Source organism: Siphateles boraxobius, unplaced genomic scaffold, assembly GCF_051911475.1.
Source record: "Siphateles boraxobius isolate OS27281-9 unplaced genomic scaffold, OSU_SipBor_1 74, whole genome shotgun sequence".
NCBI classification, from domain to species: Eukaryota; Metazoa; Chordata; class Actinopteri; order Cypriniformes; family Leuciscidae; genus Siphateles; species Siphateles boraxobius.
In genome coordinates, this window is record NW_027509202.1 from 397,705 (window position 1) to 421,331 (window position 23,627).

General features: G+C 39.2%; 3 protein-coding genes across 3 annotated transcripts in view; all 3 read right to left on the reverse strand.

Annotated features, from left to right (window-relative positions):
* Window positions 1-1,160, reverse strand: part of cep120 (centrosomal protein 120) — a 48,904-nt gene extending 47,744 nt beyond the window's left edge. Inside the window, exon 1 of the mRNA XM_077217542.1 lies at window positions 998-1,160. The gene's annotated coding sequence lies outside the window, so the exon portion shown is untranslated. The remainder of the gene's footprint in view (window positions 1-997) is intronic.
* Window positions 1,035-15,295, reverse strand: znf608 (zinc finger protein 608). The gene is made up of 9 exons (XM_077217541.1): window positions 14,671-15,295; window positions 13,806-13,941; window positions 13,098-13,185; window positions 9,917-12,176; window positions 9,196-9,589; window positions 8,119-8,258; window positions 6,147-6,294; window positions 3,371-3,433; window positions 1,035-1,700 (listed from the first exon to the last, which is right to left on the reverse strand). Exons 1-9 carry the CDS (start codon window positions 15,265-15,267, stop codon window positions 1,681-1,683), a joined length of 3,846 nt encoding a protein of 1,281 aa, XP_077073656.1. The 5' UTR covers window positions 15,268-15,295; the 3' UTR covers window positions 1,035-1,680.
* A 2,033-nt stretch (window positions 15,296-17,328) lies between these two features.
* slc12a2l (solute carrier family 12 member 2-like) overlaps window positions 17,329-23,627 on the reverse strand; it is a 38,961-nt gene continuing 32,662 nt past the window's right edge. The window contains exons 25-26 of the mRNA XM_077217544.1: window positions 18,496-18,563; window positions 17,329-17,944 (exon numbers count right to left, since the gene is read on the reverse strand). Coding sequence (XP_077073659.1) covers window positions 17,809-17,944; window positions 18,496-18,563 — 204 coding nt within the window. The 3' untranslated portion in view covers window positions 17,329-17,808. The remainder of the gene's footprint in view (window positions 17,945-18,495; window positions 18,564-23,627) is intronic.

Below are 23,627 nucleotides of genomic sequence, written 5' to 3' on the forward strand. Positions count from 1 at the left end.
AGAAATCTCGAAATTGACAGTATCAAAATGATGGCATACTAAGCCGAAAATATGATATACAACGTATATTAAAAAGTTAAAATGCGGACTTGAATGTCATAATTATAATAATTTAAATAAAAATAATAAAAAAGAAATGGAAAATATGACATAACACATCGAAATTATGACATACAAGTCGACAATGACTTTAAAAGTCATATTCTTAAATAAAAAGTTTAAATTCTGATATTAATGTAATAATTTTGACATAAAAATTCGAATTTATGACGTTTATGAAATAAATGATGACTTTAAAAGTCAAAATTATAAAAAGTATATTTAAAAAGTTAAAATTCTGACATACTAAATAGAAATGATGATACAAAAAGTATATTAAAAAGTTAAAATTCTGATTTAAAGTTATATTTATGACATAGAAATTCGAGATTATGACATAAAAAGTATAAATAAATAAAAATAAAACAATAAAAAGTCAAAATTATGAAGTCAAAATTATGAAATATGAAGTCATAATTATGTTATTAAAAAGTCTAAATTCTTAAATAAAAAGTAGAAATTCTGAATTAAATGCCATAATTGACATAAAAATCATAAAAATGACTTTCGTAAATATGACAAGTCAAAATGATGACTTATAAAGTGACATTCTTAAATAAAAAGTTGAAATTCTGACTTTAATGTCATAATTTTGACAGAAATTCAAGCATAAAAACTAAATTACGACATACTAAGTCGAAATGATGGCAAAAAGGTCGAACTCATATTAAAAAGTCATATTTTTAAACAAAAAGTTGAAATTCTGACATGCGCATGTAATAAAAAGACAAAATTGTCTTAAAATGTCTCTGTCAAAAAGTCAATCTCACAATTTTGACTTTTAAACCTCACAGGTAATTGCTCATAATTATGACCTGACGTCACAATATGACTTTTTATCTCATAATTATGAGGCGTTTTATTTGTCCATTCTTCACACAGTATAAACTCCACTTACTTTCACACTGGAATCATTTCCCACAGAACTCGACGGATAAAAACAACCTTGACTGTTTATTTGGTTAAGGCAGAGACAGTATAAAAAGCAACTGCAGTTTTGATGATCCAGAGACATGAAGAAAAGCTGAGGAACCACTGACGTTCTGTCCAGAAAACCTCTCGTAAACATGATGAGTTATGCATCATCATCATCTTCATCTTCATCATCACTGAAGGAACAACGCGGCCAGACATTGCACTCATCAATACAAAGGTACATAAGCTAGTTATAGTCGCTTCGGTAAACTATGTACAACTATGTACATCACGATAATACTGTATGGCACTGAGATGAGCAGTCGATGAACATCCACTTTATAAGATACAATAGATTAATGGCTGTTAATAACAGTATATTCATGTTAATAAGTCAATGCAGAGCGAGCCACCGTACTTACAGTCACTTATAATCTATTGCAAACCGTCCTTTAGAGGTGAAGAGAGAGCAAATACATTCAACATTATGGTTACACAACGATATAAGTGCATACAAACAGCTAGATGGAGCATTTACAGGCTTTCTTCACTGCAAACTCCTCCGTTCCTACATTCATGACATCATCCGCTTCCCAGAGGAAAACACACGGAGTCGGTGTGTGTGTGTGAGAGTGTGTGTGAGTCCTCGTGTGCGTCGGGAACGTCTCACATCTTACCCTCGTTTTCTGTGGAGATTAAACTGACGTCAGGAACACACACACACAATCACAGGTCTCTCATAGCATTAGTTATGTTGTTGTTCATGGAACGTTTTTGGACACTTGTTTCAGAGAACGTTCAAAAGTAACGTTTCCATAATCAAATAATGTTCCCTTGACACTCGAAGAAAACTTTAAAAACTTGAAATTATGACAATTAAAAATTCTGACATAATCGAAATTATGATTTAAAAATTATATAAAAAAATAAAAAAGATTCTGACTTAAATGTCATAATTATGACATAAAAATGACAAAAAGACAAAAAATATGACATACAAGTGGAAATTATGACTTGAATGTAATAGTTTTTTACATAAAAATTAGAATTTATTACGTTTATGAGATGAAGTTAAATGAAGACTTAATTATGACTTAAAAAGTCAAATTTATGACAAAGGTGTTTTAAAAAGTTAAAATTATGACTTAAAATGACAAAAATCATAAAAAATTACAAAAGACAAAAATATGACACACATCGAAATTATGATATAAAAGTCGAAATTATGACTTTAATGTAATAATTTTTACAAAAAATTTGAATTTATTATGTTTATGAGAAGTTGAAAACTCAATTATGACTTAAAATGTCAGATTTATGACATAAACAGTATATTTAAAAAGTTAAAATTCTGACAAACTAACACGTCGAAATTATGATATAAAAAGTATATTAAAAAGTAAATATCCTGACTTGAATGTCATAATTATTCTGTTAAATTCAAAGTCTTGTGTCTTTTTGTCCAATTTTTAAAAAACTTTTTTGCTTTAAATCAAAGTTCGTAGTGTTGTGTAAATACTTGGAATAAAGGAAGGAAATAAAGGAAGTATGATTATTTATGAGATTAAATAAAAAAAACTGATGATGACATAAAAATCATAAAAATTACAAAAAGACAAAAATATGACACACATCGAAATTATGATATAAAAGTCGAAATTATGACTTTAATGTAATAATTTTTACAAAAAATTTGAATTTATAACGTTTATGAGAAGTTGAAAACTCAATTATGACTTAAAATGTCAGATTTATGACATAAAAAGTATATTTAAAAAGTAAAAATTCTGACACACTGAAATTATGATATAAAAAGTATATTAAAAAGTAAATATTCTGAATTAAATTTCATATTCAAAGTCTTGTGTCTTTTTGTCCAATTTTTAAAAAATGTTTTTGCTTTAAATCAAAGTTCGTATTGTGTAAATACTTGGAATAAAGGAAGGAAATAAAGGAAGTATGATTATTTATGAGATTAAATAAAAAAAACTGATGATGACATAAAAATCATAAAAATTACAAAAAGACAAAAATAGGACATACACATTAAGACATACTAAGGCAAAATTACGATATAAAAAAGTACATTAAAAAGTTAAAATGTTGACTTTAATGTAAGTTGAAAAACTAAATTATGACTTAAAAAGTCGAAATTATTACATAAAAAGTATATTTAAAAGGTTACAATTCTGACAGACTAAGTCATAATTATGACATAGAAAATCATAAAAATGACAGTCAAAAATATGAAACGCCGACATTATGACACACAAGTTATAAATCCCTATGGCAGAAATGCATGGAATAGACAGTTGTGGGCGGGGAATAATGTACTGCGTTGCGTTTGTTTTCTCACCGCTGGAACAGGTTTGTGTTGTCGTCACTTGCTGGTTCGCAACCAGAGCCGCTGAGCTCAAACCTTTAGGATCATAGATCACAGAACATTACAACCAACTCTTACCAGGACTCCGTTCACAGTAAACACACTCTCAGGGCTCATGTTTTCATTGTGTAAGTTTGTCCACCGTTTAATTTTTTGTCGGGTAATCTTTAAAGCAACATATATGATATCATTAGCCACAATTATTATACATTCTCATGCAAACAGCAAAGTTGTTTCTATAGATGCTGGACTGAGTTCTGAATGTTAAGGCCCAGATATATTTCAAGCAAAACTGAAGAACGAATTGGTGTGACAGCATTTCGAAACAAAACCAGGGTTCGTTTTCAGAGTTTAAAAAACACTTTCCAAAGTGAAATTTCTGAACAAAGTTCGCTCCGGCTGGGAAACAGCTCTGATCTGCCATTGGTCGGTGGCGATTACATAATAGGTGGGTGTGGCTCTAAGGCTCCGCCCTCTTTGGGTGTAAATCTACTTTGGTTCATTTGTGACCCTGGACCACAAAACCAGTCACATGGGTCATTTTTTAATTGAATAAATAAGCTTTCCATTGATGTATGGTTTGTTAGGATAGGACAATATTTGGACTATTTGAAAATCTGGAATCTGAGAATGCGAAAAAATCAAAACATTTTGAAAATCGCCTTTAAAGTTGTGCACTTATGTTCGCGTTTGTGCTTCATTGACTCAAAAAAATAAATGTTTTATATATTTACGGTAGGAAATTTACTAAATATCTTCATGGAACATGATCTTTACTTAATATCATAATGATTTTTGGCATAAAAGAAAAATCAATAATTTTGACCCTTTGACCCTTGTGGCTATTGCCACGAATATACCCGTGCGACTCGAGACTGGTTTTGTGATCAGGGTCACATTTCTTCTTTTCAGGCGGTCGAGGTCAGACGTGAGTAAAAACATGAACACAAGAAAAAATATTAGACGAACTTCCAACTAAAACATTCAGAAAAACAAATCAGGATGTTCGCTAACAGATCATAACCGAAATCTATTTCAAACTTCTTTTTTACCGTGTCTTAACCAGAAGCGATGCGATAAGATTCCAGCGACAAATAATTTACTGCGAGATGCGTCAAAATCAATCAAAACCCACAGCCAATCAGAACAGCGTGTGGGCGGAGTCTCGCGGCACCAGAGTACAGGCCATTGCACACTGAGTCTGAAATTCACATCCGAAATTTTCTCACGTTAAAAAAAAAATTCAACCTCACGTTATGTCAATCACGTTTGCACATTGTCTACGAAACTTTCGTCCGTCATAAAAAAAATCGGATCGGGTTCGATTTTCTGCGTTTTTCGCATCCGTTGCAAGCAGTTCGAATGGTGTTTTGACAATTCAGAGCCACTGAATCCCGAATACGAAAAATTCGGACAATGGCCTTAATCCTGACGGCACTCGCAAGAAAATGAATAAATACATAATCAAGTTCATAAATATTACACCATTTAAACATTATTAAAAAAACATAGGCTACTGAGTTACTAAAACAATTTTGGTCAAATAATACACTTGTTTGTTCACAGTTTGAACGTTCCTGTTTCCATTTGTTTAATTTCTAGATCTGAGGTGAATTATCCATTGTTGCTTCAACGGCTACAAAGCTGGAGCACTAAATGATATTCAGAGTCACATTACACGCTTTTAACATTAAATAAAGCACATAATCAGTCCCTGAGATCATCATCGCCACACTTTGTGTTTGTTGTTCCAGCGCGACGTCACAGAAACATAGAAACCGTTTCTAAAATAGAATCGACGCCGTCGCGGCTGGTTAGCACAAAAACTCTGATTAACATGGAAAAGACGCTATTATCGCGTGTAGTTAGTTAACAAAACTTGGCCGTGAGTATATTGGGGCCTTAACGGTATGTTTTAATAGTGTAAAGAACTCAAGATCATGATTCCTCGTGATATGAGCCCTTTGATAACGGCTATAGTGGACTCAGTAATAATCATTTCGTTTCGTTTATTTATATATACAGCACTTACAGGCTAACACCGTAGTTCCTAAGTGCTGTACATTGCAATAAAAAGCAACAGAACAATAAGAGAAAACATAAAAACATCCATGTACTAATATACTTAAATGCCAAAGAGTACAGATAAGATTTTAAGCGGTGCTTTAAAACATTACGAGTCGAGGAAGATCTAACATCCAATGGCAGGATCTTAATCTTACGCCTGAAATGGAGGCCTGCAAAAATGCTTTTCTTACTTAGTATTTTTGTCTTGTTTCCAGTCCAAATATGTAAACATTCTTAAATAAAGATGTCTTTACTAAAGTAGTAAAGTGCCATAAGATATTATGTCTTGTTTTCTAGGGGTATAAATCAAAATTAATTGTTTTGATGCTTAAAAAAAGCAAAATTATCTGCCAATGGGGGAAGAAAATTAATGTTAATTCAAACAGAAACAAGATTATTTTTATGACCCCATTGGCAGATAATTCTGCTTGTTTTAAGCAAAAATTTACTTAATTTTCATTTATATTCCCAGAAAACAAGCGATAATATCGTATGGCATTTTACTACTTTAGTAAAGACATCTTTATTTAAGAATGTTTACATATTTTGACTGGAAACAAGACAAAAATACCAAGTAAGAAAAGCATTTTTTGCAGTATTCTGGCGCAGTATTATTAGTGTTGTTGATAACTATGAATTAATAAGTATAATAGTGTAGTTCAGTTGTTTTTGACCTTTTCACCTTGAAAGGGGTCGTACTGTCCGGACACCAGTGTGTAGCTCATGCCCAGGTGTGTGAGGTGGTGTGTCTGAAGGTGGCGTGCGTACGGGACCGTCTCTCTCTCGCGCTCAGTGTCTCGCTCCTGCTCCGGAGATCCTCGTTCTCCAGGCTGGAGAGGGAAACACGCCGTGTAAACATGTGGTTTGAAGCCATACGTTCTTAAAAATAAAGGTTCCAAAAGGGGGTTTTCACAGGGATGCGATTCCAGACAGCAACATAGTGCCGGCCCAGATCCGGTACGCGTTGATTCCACATGGACCGGATGTGGGCCGGATCTGGGCCGACACTATGTTGCTGTCTGGGATAGAAGATCCATTTTTGGTTCCCCAAAGAACCTTACTTACCCCTTTTCCACCAAAAAAGAACTGGTTCGGAACTGGTGCTGGTTCAAAGTTGGTTCAACTTGCGAACCTTCTCAGAACCTGTTTGTTTTTCCACTGACTAGAGAGCCCAGCGAACGACGTCGTTACCTCACTGTGTACGTCGCCATACGTCTTAGCTTTCCCAGAAAAGCTTGCGCCAACTTCAAGCATAACAATACCATAGCGCTAACAAACAGTTTGTCTGCTCCACCGCCCACTGTTTCGCTTTAGAATCCATCTTTCTTCAATCGTTGTACTATCTTTCTACTAGCGCTGTGTTTTTAGCAATGACGGTCACAACCTTTCTCGTCGTGTTGTTAGTCACAATAACCCCGGCCCCAGCCCCCGACGTAAGCATGACGTGGTAAAAGAACGGTTCTAGTCCAGCAAAGAATTGGTGCCGCTTTGGAACCAGTTTTCCTGGCCGAGAACCGGTTCTTTGGCTGTCGAAACACAAAGAACTGGTTCGCGCACAAGCACCGGCTCCGAACCGGCTCTCAAAATGCTTTGGTGGAAAAGGGGTAACAGAGATCAGTTCTTAAAAGAACCTTTTGTTCTTACATTTATTTTCCACTATAAATAAACTTTTGTGGAATGGATCTTAGAGGTTCTTCACGGAACCGTAAATGCCAATGAAGAACCTTAATTTTTAAGAGTGCACATTTCCGAACAGGACAGATATTTACAACGTGAAGCACCTATATGAATCCATTTTAATATGTCTGATATATATTAGAATCTTAAAACACTCTTTAAAGCCAATCAAAGATTGTCTTCAGTGCCCTCCGTCTTCAGGTTTGGGGACATTGGGTTGGCTATCAAGTCTTTGGAGGGCAAAGTTTTGGGTGTTTCCCTGAAGATCTAGAAATTCAGTAGCTTATCGTAACGTAAACCCAGCAAGCAATTTCAATAATTTTACCATTTCGGTTAACTATAAACCCGATATAGCTTGGCTATTAGTAACCCACTTCTGGAAAAATAACCTTGAATTTGGTTACATGTTGCTTTTGCCAAAATAACTTGCGAGATGTATGATATTCCATCAGGTAAGCAAAGTTAATAGTGATGACAAGGTGTTTGGTTTCATTTATTTGACGTGTCTAATTAATGACTCGTCTAATCTTGGGCTATGGTTTAGACGTCTGTATAATTTTCGCTGATAGCCCAAATTTTGTCAAACAAATGCCTTGTTTTAGCCTAGAAGTCATGGCTGTGTTTACACGGCTATTAGACGTATTTTAAACACAAAATTGCTTGCTGGGAAATGATCAGAACAGCTAAAATTGTTGACAATGCCTTTAATCAATTAATGACACATTTGTGTTCCATAGTGTGCCAACAAATCCCAATTCCCAACAATTTGCCAGCATTTATTTGATGTCCTCTACTGTTCTGGATGTTCATTAAGGAACTATATTTAGTAACTATATATCCAGGACAAATTCAGCTTCACACAGTTTGTTTAGATCACATTTAGGTCCATATTTGACTCTGTGGTGGCCAATAAGCCTTGCCTTACTTATTAATGATCCAACCGTCTTTTACTTGCTGTTTTGTAGTGGGATACATACAACAGGAGATTTGCCATGATACGGCAGGAGAGGATGCGACAGAAGCTCTAATGCTGTCGAATCTGTCACTGGTTTACTGCTTTGAGCTGCTTCTGAATCCTCTCTCCCAGCCGTCTTTCCATACAGAGGGTAATGGAAACCTAGAGAGGAAAACACACAGCTTACTCTTTGTAGCGGCACAATAAAAACAATCCAAAACCTCTAAGGAGACGAGTGAGGGAATAGGCTAAATTCTGTGACTCGCCAATCCTATATTTGTAAAGCTTTGTATGCTCACCCCCATTCTTCCATGCGAACACATGCTTTAATTCCACATAATTATTGACACTACACTGTAAAAAAAAAATCTGTTAAATTTACGGGGGAAAAACGTCATCTGTGGTTGCCAGAAATCTACCGTAAAAAATACGATAGCAACATTTTAGGTTTTACAGACTTAACTTAAATTTACAGTAAAAAGCCATATTTAATATCATACTAATGTCTATTTGATACCATTGTAATACACAACCACCAATCACAGAGGTGATGAGAGTCACATGATGAATCAAAACTCATCACAAGCAGCTTTTCCACAATGTAATTAATAGTAATATATAGAAGTTGCACAGTGTGATTCACTCAAACACTAAACACCATCATGTTAACGCACATGAAATTTAAAAAATGCAGTAAACATAATTTAACACCATTAACTGTAACATAAAACCCTAATGTACATAACTGATTAGAAAAAACTAAGAAGAAACAGTTATTTCAACAAAAATATATCAAATGTGAAGCGTCATGCAGGGAATTGTGGGAATGTCAATTTACGATTTTTCACTGTACATTATACATTGACTTGTTCTTTTTTATTTCCAAAAACTGTCAATTTAACTGTATTTTACTGTAAAATTACATTAAATGTACGGATAGATCTATCACAGTTATTGACCGTACATAGTACGGAAACTTTTTATTAACCAATTTACATGGCATTTTTACGGTCTTTTACCGTTAAAATCACGATAATTTTTTACAGTGTACCCTTCCACCCATGGTCAGAATAGTGGTGTCATATTTACAGATGATTACCTGGGTAATTGTGCACCAGAGCTGGAGACATCACCCTGTACGCATTGCTGCTTGCCTCGCACAGGTGTAAGTAGGGGTAGGAGTGTTGGAACTGGAGGAAGGATTGCTGGGGTGACGACGCCGGCCCTCTCGCGGTCTGCGAGTCTTCAGACATCTCGTCCACAATCTCGTCCCCATCCGCTCTGGTACTCTCCTCGGAGACCTCGGCAGCCGCCGCACACTTGGCGTTCTGGAGTTCGGTCTCCAGCCTGGACTCGGACTCTACGGGCATGTGCCAGTCTTTCCCCTTGTCTGGACTGAGAATCATTTCCTCAGAGATCTTGTTGACCTCTTGATTTTGCTGCTTCACATATTTGGACTGATAAGAGTGGCTCCAGGACTGAGACTCTGAAGCCTAAACCCAGAGGAACATCTACCGTCAAACAGTTTCTGCTCTGACAACCAATGAAATTACACACCTTACAGGGAAGCCCTTTGTTATGAAACAGTAGCCCTGTGTTTAATGCGTTCACTGAAAATTTCAAAAGGATCAATATGATCTCAATCATCAAAAAATCCTGCCAATTCGATCATTTGATGATTAAAAATCATACAGAATTTCCACTCATAACAACATGCGTTGGACTGTTATCCCAGCATAACCAAGGACTTTTCTAGAAGTCTGTTAATGTCTTTAAAAGAACATTTCCTCAGTAAATGATAAGTAACATCAGTAACTTACATTTAGAAATGTTACATTTGTGTCCACATTTGATTTTGAGTTTGAACTCTCCAAACTGAGGTCTTCAGATTCCTTGAGGACCCCTTGTTCTTTAGTCATAGCATGGATATGAGACGGCTTTCCCTGCTGCTGCTGAAATGACAGCTGCTTGTCCAACTCCACATAGATGAAGCCAGGTTTCGCACAGCTAATTTTAACAGAGTTTGCCCCCTTATGAATCGACTGAGGAGAGCTCATAAATTGTTTTTGCTCATCCTTCGTTCGTTCCTTTTGCTCAGATCCTCGCCTAACTTGACCTCTACTCTGCTTGCTATACTGTATTTCCTCACAGCACACCTCACTGAGCGGCCTGTGGGAGCTGGGCATCATCAGAACCTTCTGGTCCACAGAAACACCCCGGCTGTACTGTCCGTAATACAAGGACTGAGCCAGCGCTGTGTGCGTTTCGTACTGAATCTGCGATTGGGAACTTGAGTGGCTAGACGATTCTGAGCTTTTTACATCCTCACTTGAATCTCTCAAGTCATCCTTCGGTCGACCGTAAGGTGAGGCCACCTTATGGAACGATGTGGAATTGGCTTGGCCAGAGTGCATGTAACCTGGGATACAATGGGATTCATAACCATGGCCATGAGATGTGGACTGGACCTCTTTTCCTGGGGTCACCGTGCCAGCATTGGGAATTTTGGGAATGATGTTGGCGTTCGAATCTTGTGTCGAGTTCCTTCTAGATCTCGAGTTGGATCCACCGTCCTCGGCAGCATCGGATATGTCGGAGTATGCAGGACTGTTTGTTTTAGCAGTCACTCCAACTCCATCACCGTTTGTAAGTGGGCCACAGTCCATTCTCGCAGAGCTCCCGATGGAAGGACTCGGTGCGTTGTCTGAGAAGGTGTACACCTTGTCGGCCTCGGCTCTGATACTCGCCATGCGGCTTTCCTGCGTTTCACCTGGACCGTTCACCACATCTTGCTTGCTCAAGTGCTCTTTCAAGAGGCTTACAGGAAAGTCTTTCCCGATGCTCTTGGCATCGTCCGTTTTGGTGTAAATCGGGTCGCTTTTGGGACTCTTGCAATTCCTGTCCTTTAATCGATGCTTTTCCTTTCTCTTGCTGTCTTTGCTCAGGACTGCAGTGGTGTTGGTCATGTTAACTTGTGCAATAATGTCCAGCTTTGGTTTAATGGGCTTCAGGGAGAGGTTCTTGGCTTTTGTGAGGGTAACAGTTGGAGAGGCCTGATGAGAAGAAACGTCAGGGATTTTAGTAGAAAATGCAGTGGGGGGAATAGCGGTCAGCTTCGGAGGAGTAGGAGCAGCGTTGATTAGTCTATTGGTTCTAGACTTAGCCGAGCATCTCTCAGCAAACCCACTTTCTTTCTTTACTTTGCTACAGATGTCCCTCTTATCAATAGCACCCTCCGCTTCGAGCTTAGGCATCTCGACAGATGTGTTACGATCCGTCATGAGGCAGTTCTCAAGTACGACAGACATGTTGGAAATGAGTGGGAGGTTGCTCAGATCATCTATGGATCCATCCTTACTTGTCAAGTTCTGGCGTATTTTTGCATTGGCCATGGGACTGCTATCATTGTTGAGCAATGCTTTCCTGCTCTTTGGAGAACCGACTGCATTGAGTTTATAAATGCTTCTAGGCTTCTTGGAGACGATGTTATCAGAAGAATCAAAAGGTACAGAGCTGAGTGCTTCATCAAAATCTGAAAGTCTGTCTTCGCTTTCCACCTCAAACTCTTGCTTGCTGTCATTGTTCAGGTGAGCGTGTGACTGGTGGTAACGGAGCCCGTTGATATGTTTGTACTTCTTGTTGCAGTTCGGATGTGGACAGTCTATTAGCATTGGGGAGGCGCAAACCTGATCAAGAAACACAGGGTCGGATTTACCCTGAGGGGTGGAAGGAGCACTCCTGGATTTTGCTCGTATCCTTTTCCCATTCCCATTCCGAATGTCCTCCGAGACCAAGCTCAAATCTAGATCCGCTGGGGCTTTGCTTTTTCTTTTTCCGCATATAAGTGGATTGGATTTGATGTCCTCCACGTAGTATCCAGGTGTTCTACAGCCACTGAGGTTCAGACTCCCTCGTCTTCCTTTGCTGCCGATTCCCACACCACGCCTCTTGTGAGTTAGTCCTCGTATCTTGGAAAGACTTGGGTCAGCAGTCGGTTGATCTGGTATGCCAAGACGCATCCGTTTACCACGTCCACGTCCACAAGGCATTTCAGAGTCACTCATTGGTGACTCACAAAACCTAGTTAAAAACAACAAGGAGTCATGAGTCTATGTTAATAAACACATTTCAAATGAATGAACTAAATAGGTTTAAACTTAGGCCTAAAAGGGCCAGATTTACTAACAGCTTGTGTCACGCAAAGTATTTAAATAAATCATGCAACTTGATTTTACCGGAACTTTACTGGTATTTGCGCACTTATTTAAAGTCCTCCTGTGGGGAAAATCAAGCTTTTAATGTTGTTTATATGTCTTTGTGGTGTTTTTAATATGCTTTAACACAAACCATGTGTAAATTCACAAGTCGACAGCATTGCTGAGTATTTTCTCCTTAACACTGCAGTGAACCAAAGACAGTCTCAAAAACACGCTTTGAAATCGCTGGTGTTTCTGACGTCACAAACTACCTTGTAACCAATCAGATCAACGTGTGATCGTCAACGAGTGGATCTCTGAGTGAGTGAGTGAGTGAGTGGAGGCGGGGCTCATTTGCATATTCATAGGACGGCACATCCTAAATAAGGCAAGGGTGTCAAGTTACATTCAAGCTATTTTAAGGCAAGATTTTTTAAAGGGAAAAACATTTAAATATATGTCAATTTTGTGATCAAAGATGAGTTTTAAAGGATACAATTTATGACTACAGGGGTGCTTTAACACTCAAAAAAGCATGTCTTAACCCATTATGCACTTGCCATGCTACGATAGTTACTTTGTGTTGCTCTTGGTAGATTGTGTTGGTCCTTATGTAAATGAGCTGCTGCATCTGTGTCCTTTAATTTCCACATTGTCTTACAGTACATTGACCTTACAGAACTTTCTGCGCTTTCATTGGATTGCGGTCTCACACTAATCTGCCCTGTTTAGTAAATCTGGCACCTTGGATCTTCAGTACACTGCAAGTCAAGCATTCAAGAAGAAAGCAAGGGAAGTGTATTACCGTGGTGGAGCCCAGTCATGCTTGGTACAGTCCAAGAGAGTTCCCACATAGGTCCTTTTCCTCCATGTGACGTTCACAACTAGAACCCCTGGAATCAAAGAGAAACAAGTCACCGTAATGAGTACCTCTGAAAATATTGTGTAAAAACCCCACAAAAACCCCAAGATTATTAAAAAATTCCACAATCACCAAATAAAAGCGTTCAGGTTTAGCCCAAAGTGCACTCTTGGAAATAAAGGTTCCCCAAAGAACCTTTCAGTTTGCAGTTTCGTTTTTCTGAGCATATAGGACATATTAATAATCTAAAGAACCTTTTGTGCAATGGGAAGATTCCATGGATGTTAAATGTTCTTCATGGAGACAATAAAGAACCTTTTTTTTACGAGTAGGTCTTTTATTGTATTTTCGAATGGATTCATTCAGCGTTTGATCTCAGTGATGGAAGTTAAGATGGTGGTCCGCAATTTTAATTTGCTTAATCAATATGCAACCAGTGTCTCCTCTTCCTTCAAATGATTCGGTCTCACAGCTGCTTTGAAAACGCAGTCCTGTGGAGCTAATGACAAACTCGCCCTTACGTATCCAGTTAAACCAATTTGAATGCAGCACTTCATAATGTGGTGAAGTAGAGAAAGAGAAGCGAGATGATATATGTCTGTTTTTAAATGTGGAATATTGCACAGGATAGCATGAATAGAAAGCTCTCACCTTCCTCAGTCTCATGCCACACAATACCCTCCAGATTGACACTCGTTCCAGGTTGACATGGCTCCATGTAGCTGGACTCGAGGGCTTTCTCGGCTTCGTGTGTGTTTGTTCCGACTGACCGTGTCTTAACACTCAACTGGAGAGAGAGAGAGAGAGAGAGGAGAGAGAGCACAAACACAGGGCCAGCTGAAGTAAAATACAGTTTCTTAATTCTCAATTTGATCATAACTCGCTCTGATAATGTTGATAAAGCATATAAATATCCAATTAATCACTTAATCCTCCTCATGCAAGGAAAACACACTAATGGCGATGACAGCATCATCATGTCAGAATGTCCCTGTGAATGGTGAGTGATGTCACTGGAATCAATGCAAAATGAAAAAGACATCTAGATAAGTGTACAGGGACAATAGAGCAGAAGGGGGTGGAGCCTCTCGCTGTGTTTTAAACTGTAAATAACACAAGAAAAGCATCTCGGCTTCAAACAAGCCAGTATGTCTTTGTCCAAAACAAACAGAGGGAATTATGTTGCTTAGGTTTCCAATAGCAACAGACATGACGGTTTTCACAAGGGCTGCATGCATAACAAAGGAAATGGCTGACAAACAAAAGAAAACCTGATATTGAAAAGCAAACCAACCGATGCGACGGATGGTTTTAGGATTTTCAGAAGCCTGTAAAGACATGCATGTCGCTCATAAAGAAGCACCTTTGGTGCAAGAGAAGAAGGCTTGATTCTCACGCGCACACACTGAGTCCGCCATCGTCGCGCGCTCGGTTCAGTATCACGGCAGATGCACGGTTTGACAGTTATGATGTTTTTACCGATATGAAGGTGTGTGAAGGACAGATGTTTGCTTACCGTGCTCGTGTCCTCAATGTGTTCAACAATAGCCGCGTCCATTCCGCCTCTGCAAACCAGACTCTCGGTTCCGTTCTCGGGAAGCGGGCCGAACTCATCCCCGTGCTTCTCTTTCCGAACCCTCGCCTGCTCTTTCTCTCTCCTCACTCCTTTGCTTTGGGTTTTGCCTTTCTTTGCGTCTTTGCTGGCTCTTGCGCCCGCGTCGGGGCTGCTGTCCACTGGTGCTGAATTCATCTCCGCGACGCGTCCTTGAGCCTCGCGACGCTTTCCGACGCACACTTTAGGAATTCCGCTCACAATCTCTCTCTCACAATTCCTTCGTTTCAGCTTGAATTTCTTGGGCTCTTTGCAGAGAAACGCGTGCTCGGCGTGCGCAAGGCCCGCGCTCGCGCAATTATACTCGAGCTCTTGATCGCGACCTTCCGTCGTGCTTTTAACGCTTAAAACGCGATTCATCTCCAATCTCTGTCGATCCTTCTCCAAATCCGCGTCCAGGTCGATGATCAGATTCCCAACCCCGATCTCCCAGTCATCCCCGCTGTCGTCCTGGTCTCCGTGTGTCCTGATCCTGTGATGAAGGGAGGAACACACTGACATTCTCCTCCACACGGGATTTCTGACAGAAAACGGTGATGAATCCTAAATCAAGTGGATGGGAGGGTATTAATCACACACTAGTGCTAATGGGAACTGAATGACAGTGGAGCTGCTGAGATGCTCATGACTCTCTCCACATTAAACTCATTAAAACAGATCAGCATGTGTAATAAATGCTGTTAAACACTATTGAGTGACGGGATTATTGTGTGTAAATGAATCCAGTAATGTGTCACACTTATTTCAGTTAGGCTACTTGAGTTTGATTTAGTGATTTATTTACACTGTAAAAAGAGGATGTGTATTTGCTAGCAAGAATATGTTCAAAGAAGGTTTCCCTAACATTACAGTTAAGTTATGAAAACGTTATTTTGTCAATGTTCTAGTTATTAAAAAAAATGTTTCATTTCTTGTTACATGAACGTTAGAGAGAACTTTAATGGAATTTTTCTCTATTTTATCATTTTGCAAGTATAATGGGAACATTATTATGAATGTTCTCTCAGCCATCTGAAAAAAGTGGTATTTAGTAACAAATAGCATTAGAATAACATCAACTAGAATGTTTCAGAAAAACATTCTGTGAATGATGGAAAAATAGCATTTTTGTTCATAAATGTTAGCCAAAGTTATCTAACACTATCTACAAAACATAAGTTTATTATACACTCTCACACACACTCTCTCTCTCTCTCTCTCTCTCTCTCTCACACACACACACACACACACACACACAGTATCTACAAAACATACGTTTATTATACACTCTCACACACACACACTCACTCACAGACACACACACACACTCTCTCTCTCTCTTTTTCTCTCTCTCTCTCTCTCACACACACACACACACACAGTATCTACAAAACATTTAAGTTTATTATACACTAACACACTCTCACACACACACACTGACTCACAGACACACACACACTCTCTCTCTCTCTTTTTCTCTCTCTCTCTCTCTCACACACACACACACACAGTATCTACAAAACATTTAAGTTTATTATACACTAACACACTCTCACACACACACTCACTCTCTCTCACACACACACTCACAGACGGTCACTCACACTCTCTCTCTCTCTCACACACACACACACACACACACACACACACACACACACACACACACACACACACACACACACACACACACACACACACACACACACACACACACACACAGTATCTACAAAACATTTAAGTTTATTATACACTAACACACTCTCACACACACACTCACACTCTCTCTCACACACACACTCACAGACGGTCACTCACACTCTCTCTCTCTCTCTCTCTCACACACACACACACACACACACACACACACACAGTATCTACAAAACAAATTTGAGTTTATAATAATCACACACACTCTCTCTCGCACACACTCAAACACTCTCTCACACACACACACACACACACACACACACACACACACACACACACACACACACACACACACACACACACAGTATCTACAAAACATTTAAGTTTATTATACACTAACACACTCTCACACACACACTCACACTCTCTCTCACACACACACTCACAGACGGTCACTCACACTCTCTCTCTCTCTCTCTCTCTCTCTCTCTCACACACACACACACACACACACACACACAGTCTCTACAAAACAAATTTGAGTTTATAATAATCACACACACTCTCTCTCGCACACACTCAAACACTCTCTCTCACACACACACACACACACACACACACACACACACACACACACACACACACACACACACACACACACACACACACACACACACACACACACACACAGTATCTACAAAACATTTAAGTTTATTGTACACTCACTCAGACACACTCACACACTCTCTCTCACACACACTCTCACTAACACACACTCAAATCTACAATATAATATCTACAAAACATATTTAAGTTTATAATACTCACACACACTCTCTCTCGCACACACTCAAACACTCTCTCTCTCTCTCTCACACACACACACACACACACACACACACACACACACACAATAATGCACGAAAACACAAATTATACAGTTAAAATCAAGGCCATTTATTTCATGCATTGCATTGTTTAATGTTCCTCCTTGTTTAGGACAGTGTTTCATCATTTGCATTGAAAGCCCTGACTTTCTCCATGATTATGAGAATTATTAAGTGTCAATTAGTTCTTAGATGCTGCCGAATAGTTTTTAGAGTTTACTAGAGAACATCAGCCTGAATGCTGAAGATAAACTGAAATACGGTCTCTGTTCAGAGCGAGTTTGACTCAAAATGTTCTGGATCAAGCAAAACGAAGCTTTTAATTTTGTGTTAGTGTAAAAATGGACATCAAATGCATTTCAAACATCATTTTATATTTTTTTAAAGGTAGTGTCAGTACATTAAAAATATCTACAAATAAGCTTCTGTAAGATGATTAGTTCAGCTGAATATATTAAATATACGATTTAGCGGCATTGAAGGAATCTGGTGAATACACAGATGCACTGATTGTAAGAGCGAGTCCTCTTCAGGAGTAGAAGGTCAGCACACTCTGATGGTTTCCTCGAACGAGAAGGATCGGTGGCAGATCTTTAGATAACGTGTCCAGCCAGGACATGTAGAGAGCGCTGGACACCGTTCCCTTCCTGGCCAACGGCATAGTTCTGTGATCAGATCCATCAAATACATCAAACCATCAGCCAAAACCAGTGTCAGCTCACAGACTCCTTCAACATTTCTCACATTATCACAGTTTATTCGCTATAGTTGGTAATAAAATCTGACCAGAACTCAGTTGATATTTGACTGGTTTTGTCCGTCCTTCTGTTAGACTCTCACACATGAATTATGTTGAATATCTGTCAGCTGTTAAATTTAACTACACAATTAGATAATACCAGTTTAGCTCAACCAATCACCAAGCAATGCTTCATGTTGTTCAGTCTGTGGTGTGAAAAGGTGCATTAGTTATTAAAGAAAAAACACTTCAGCAAAACATGATCAGCTCAAAGTGTCTGAATAACTATTAAAGTCCCATATTTTACTGGTAGTCGCTGTATGAAGAATTATTGTGTATAATATGTCACAGTTTACTTTATTTTGCTCTCCTCACTTACATAACTGAACTATAGTGTCCTGCACACACTAGTAAAAAAATATCAAAAATGATATGTGGTGTCTGAGAAGTGATGTGTGTGTTGGATGCGTCACTCACATGACGATGAGGTTGGCTGTGCTGGAGTGTTCCTTCAGAAGCTCGTTCAGCCTGATTTGACGATTCGACTACATGAAAGAAGAACTGATGTCACTTACATTAATTCAGACATTATTTCTGTTGTCATTTCTTCATATCAGTTTGACATGCGAATTCTTTAGATTTCTACAGAAATATCCTTCAAACATTCTTTGTGGATAGGGATGAGAATCGTAAGGATTTCAGTTGAGGACGCAAATGACTTTCGGTTGAACAAGTAAACCAAGAGAAACTGCGTGTGGGCGGAGTCTCTCTGCAAGCGCACTGCACTCGCAACCAAATCAATATAAAATCACAACCAATCAGAAGAGCGTGTGGGCGGAGTCTCTCTGCAAGCGCACTGCACTCGCAACCAAATCAATATAAAATCACAACCAATCAGAAGAGCGTGTGGGCGGAGTCTCTCTGCAAGCGCACTGCACTCGCAACCAAATCAATATAAAATCACAACCAATCAGAAGAGTGTGTGGGCGGAGTCTCTCTGCAAGCGCACTGCACTCGCAACCAAATCAATATAAAATCACAACCAATCAGAGGAGCGTGTGGGCGGAGTCTCTCTGCAAGCGCACTGCACTCGCAACTAGGGCTGGGTATCATAACAAAATTTTCGATACCGATACCTTGACTTCGATATCGGTTCCTGAACGATACTTTTTTCGATACCAATTTTATCATTATAACATTACCTAAAAAAAAAATGTTTTATTTTTTCAGTTTGTTGACTTTTTTACACTCATATTTTGAGTCTGTAAAAAAGCACCAGTGCTAAAGTTTTCTATGTTTCCTGATCATTTAACAACATGTATTCTTTACTTCAATGAGCTCATTGTTTCTGCCTTAACTTAATGCATTGTTTAACAATGAAACCCAGTCACCCCTCATAACAGATCACTCTAAATTGTAATTTAGACACATGCATTTTCTGTAAAGCTGCTTTGAAACGATATGTATTGTGAAAAATGAAAAATGCTATACAAATAAATGTGAACTGAATTAAATATAGGCTACTGGGGTGCGGGATATATGCTCGCGCTCAGCACACATGAAGCTTGCGTAAAGCACTGGCAGAAGTAGCCTAATGATTATGGATGTGTCGGGAAACGATAGCAAGGAGATATTTTAATTGTTTATTAATGAACAAGTGTTTACTAAACGTGTTGGCTGCAAAGATGATTACTGCGAATTTGCGATGCTGACTCGTCATCCCTGCAGTAGTGAACGCGCGCGCGCCTATATGGATTAGGTAATCAAACTATTTATTTCTAATTGTTTCGTTTAAAAGTAGACATATTTTGAACATATATAGAACTATTTCTCATGTCTGTGATGCAAGTATCCTATACGCTGAGTTTTGGTTTATATGTGACGCGCTCCAGTTCTTGTAGTCGAAGGCGGATAAACTTCTACTCTCGAGTGTATTCTGTGCGCTTTTAAGTGCCTTATCAGATTTACCGTGTTACCGGTCTTGGCAGCAATTATCTTGTCGAAAATATTGCATCGTGTGCTTATGGCATCGAGTCGGGTACATTGGTACACTTTTGATCATTTCCACATATTTTCTATCTATCTGGGTTGGACGCTTACACACACACACACACACACACTACAGCCTCACGTGCGACGAGGCACGTCTCTGGGCAGCCGCGTAAACTAGTGTTTTTCCGCCACAGCCAATCATGTTGCATGTTTATTGTTTCACTGACGTTGACGAGATTAACCACTTAGGTACCGAAACTTGGTACCGAAAAACAAGACATGTTTCGATACTCGGTAGTATCGAGGCAATTCGGTCGGTCCCTAAAAAGTATCTGAACTCAGTACCCAGCCCTACTCGCAACCAAATCAATATAAAATCACAACCAATCAGAAGAGCGTGTGGGCGGAGTCTCTCTGCAAGCGCACTGCACTCACATCCAAAATCACAGCCAATCAGAAGACTTTGTGGGTGCAATATTTGGGAATAATATAGTATATTGAGAGATTTATAAGCAGCTTTTTTGTATGCGGATCCCCAAATAAAGTAAAGGATTTTCCGCACAGCACAAGGCATATTACGGAGCAGGTTCTGAATAATAATAATAATAATAACTTTATTCTTATATAGCGCCTTTAAAGCAGCTTCTCAAGGCGCTTTACATAATAAAACAAGCAAATTTAAAATACAACACTCAGAGGAAAAATAAAATAAACACAAATAAAATACAATAAAATAAAAGTCAAGTAAAAGCTAACCTAAAAAAAATGCGTTTTCAATAAAGATTTGAAATTACTTAAAGACTGTGCATCTCTAATATTTGGAGGGAGAGCATTCCAAAGCCTAGGAGCATAGGATGAGAAAGCCCTGTCCCCTACAGTACGCAACCGAGTCTGTGGGACTGCCAATAGACCAGCTTGTGAAGAGCGTAAATGATGCTTGGGTGTGTATAAAGTTAAAAGCGCAGACAAATACTGCGGTGCCGGACCATGCAGTGCCTTATATGTGAGCATAAGGATTTTAAAGTCAACTCGGAACCTGACCGGGAGCCAGTGCAAAGACTTTAAAATCGGTGTAATATGCTCATTTCTTCTGATTCCAGTCAAGATCCTAGCAGCAGAATTTTGTACACATTGTAATTTGTTCAGTGTGTTTTTAGGAAGCCCAGCGAGAAGTGCATTGCAGTAGTCAATGCGAGAAAAAACTAAAGTATTAATAAGCCTTAATAAGAATAATAAGAATAAGATCTGAGCAGTGAAATAAAGCTGGTTAGTTATGTGCGTCTGCAGTCTTTCCACTGTTAGATTACACATGTGATGCTCCATATCAAAGTGCTATAGACCAATTTCGAGCCGACGTCACAATTACGTCACGGCGTTAGCTGGAGGCAAAACAAAGGGAAAACTGCAGGCGAACAATACAAACCAGCACAGATTCGGCTACATAATAAGGAGCTTAATTTGTTATTATTATTATTAAATGTCATCTTGTTGTGTTGTTGAGTGCAAGAATCAATGAAAAATGAATATGCTGTATCTGGAATTTTTATTTCTAGAAAATATTCACATCGTTAAAATTGCACCGTAATGTCACTCTTTACATTGTCGTCTTCTTGGCGCTGGCTAGGCAGAACTGCGGATCGTACCACACAAGTCGTGTACATGACCATTCAGCACATAGTTATAGGCATCTAAAGATTTATATGCCCTCAGTTTCTCTATCGGATAGGTGTAGAGGTCAGGTCACTCAACCGGAGGTAGCCTAGCGTTAACGTTAATCCTGTCAGATCGTCCATCATTGAGTGAGCGTGTAACGGCTACAGGTCGGCCAATCTGGTTCCGTCCGTTAAAATTAACTTTTGCAAATAACAATCGCGGTCCAGGACAGTGAGTGACCTTGCACATTAAGATAAAATCGGATTTTCTCCAGTCATTGTTAAAAAACAAGCTAACAAAACTTGCAAACTAACGTTAGGGAAGCGGCCAGGGGGATCGTTCTGCTTCCACCTAAGCTCCGCCCACAAAAAACGTCGCCATGTTTACCAACTGAAAAGGGGTCTATAAGACCGTGTGTCCACCAAAGCGTTTTTTCAGGCGGCTGGCGTATTTTTTCAATTTATTTCAATGGGAGTTGAAAAATGTTCAACTTTGGGTAAAACACTGCGCTCATCACTGTCACTTTTTACCCAGCCGTCCAATCACAGTGGAGGAGGGGCGGGACTAATACTACACTGACCAACTGTCACAACATTCTTTCTGTACTACGACATCAACCAGTAGAGCTAACCGAACAAAATGGATGAAAAATACATTTTTAATATGAAAATAATCTAAGAAATCAGTTACAAGTAAACTGTGCTGCGGATATTCTGTATCATAGCAACGAATCGTCTCAACTGGAAAAACGCAGCGCTGCCAAAACGCTCTCAAGCGCCCAAAAATCTGAAGTGTTTGATCGTTAGTTTGACATGTTCAACGACAGCTGATTAATGACTGTTGCGATCAAATTTGACCTCCGACGAAATTCTGGCGTGTCCGAAGATTTGACTCAGTCCTGCAGTGATTCTCCTACGAGTTCATTTTTCAAGACTAGCCGTGACCAAAATTAACGTTAGAGATTTCTTTGTAGCCATAATTTCAATGCTGTAATGCAGATCACTGAACGAACGTGTCTTGATTGATGTAAAACTGATGTTTTTAACCCATCTTCACTGTCGTACAGTCCAATGACAGTCTCACAGTGTGACGTGACTTACAGCGATGATCATGTGCAGTCTGAAAAGCAACAATCGTAAAGGACTATTATAAATCACACAAATGATTTTAGGCCTGATTTTCGCTCGCCGACGGGTTTCGTGAGATTGCCGACAAATGCCTGAAATCATACGCAAACCGGTGCTCGTTCACGTGAGTGACAATCACGCAGTGTGAATTATCAAAGACGCGATCTGAGAGAATCGCAGACCAGCAGAATTGTGTTTTTTTGTCCTTTTCGCTGCAAATCAGCGCACGACAATTTGGATCGCAAAATTCTTGCAGGATATCATTTTTAATATCAATTTCAGTCTCGCGCGACAACTCCGGACTCACGCACGCGTGATCTTGCGTTATTTCCTCATCACTTCTCGAGTGTGTTTGGTAGTAAAAGAAAAAGTAGTTTGTGGACCAGACAGAAGTTGTCTGCGATTCCTTCTTGTGTAAAGTCATGCAGTGTGAAAGCCCCGTCGCGGACCCATCATGCAGTGTGAACGCACCAGAAACTGAACGTTACCCAGAGAGAGGTGCAGTGCGTAAAGAACAGCGACCCGACTAGTGCTGTGAACCTACATTGGTCTCACGGTTTGGTTCGATTACGATTATCATGCCATCGATTCACCGATAGTCTGGCGTTATAATTTATTTGCTTTTGGTGTACTGTGGAGTGGGTAAAACTGTTTTTGATGGCAGGCTAGGAGATACCGTTGACTCGCGCTAGCCTAGCACCGGCGAAATATGCAACTGAAAGGACTGGATGAAAATTTTTGAAAACTGTCTCCACTGATAAATAACACCCAGGCCAACTAGGAAATGAGGTCCGATGTCCAAAATCCTGAACCACCCCTTTAAGTTCGACAGCCCTA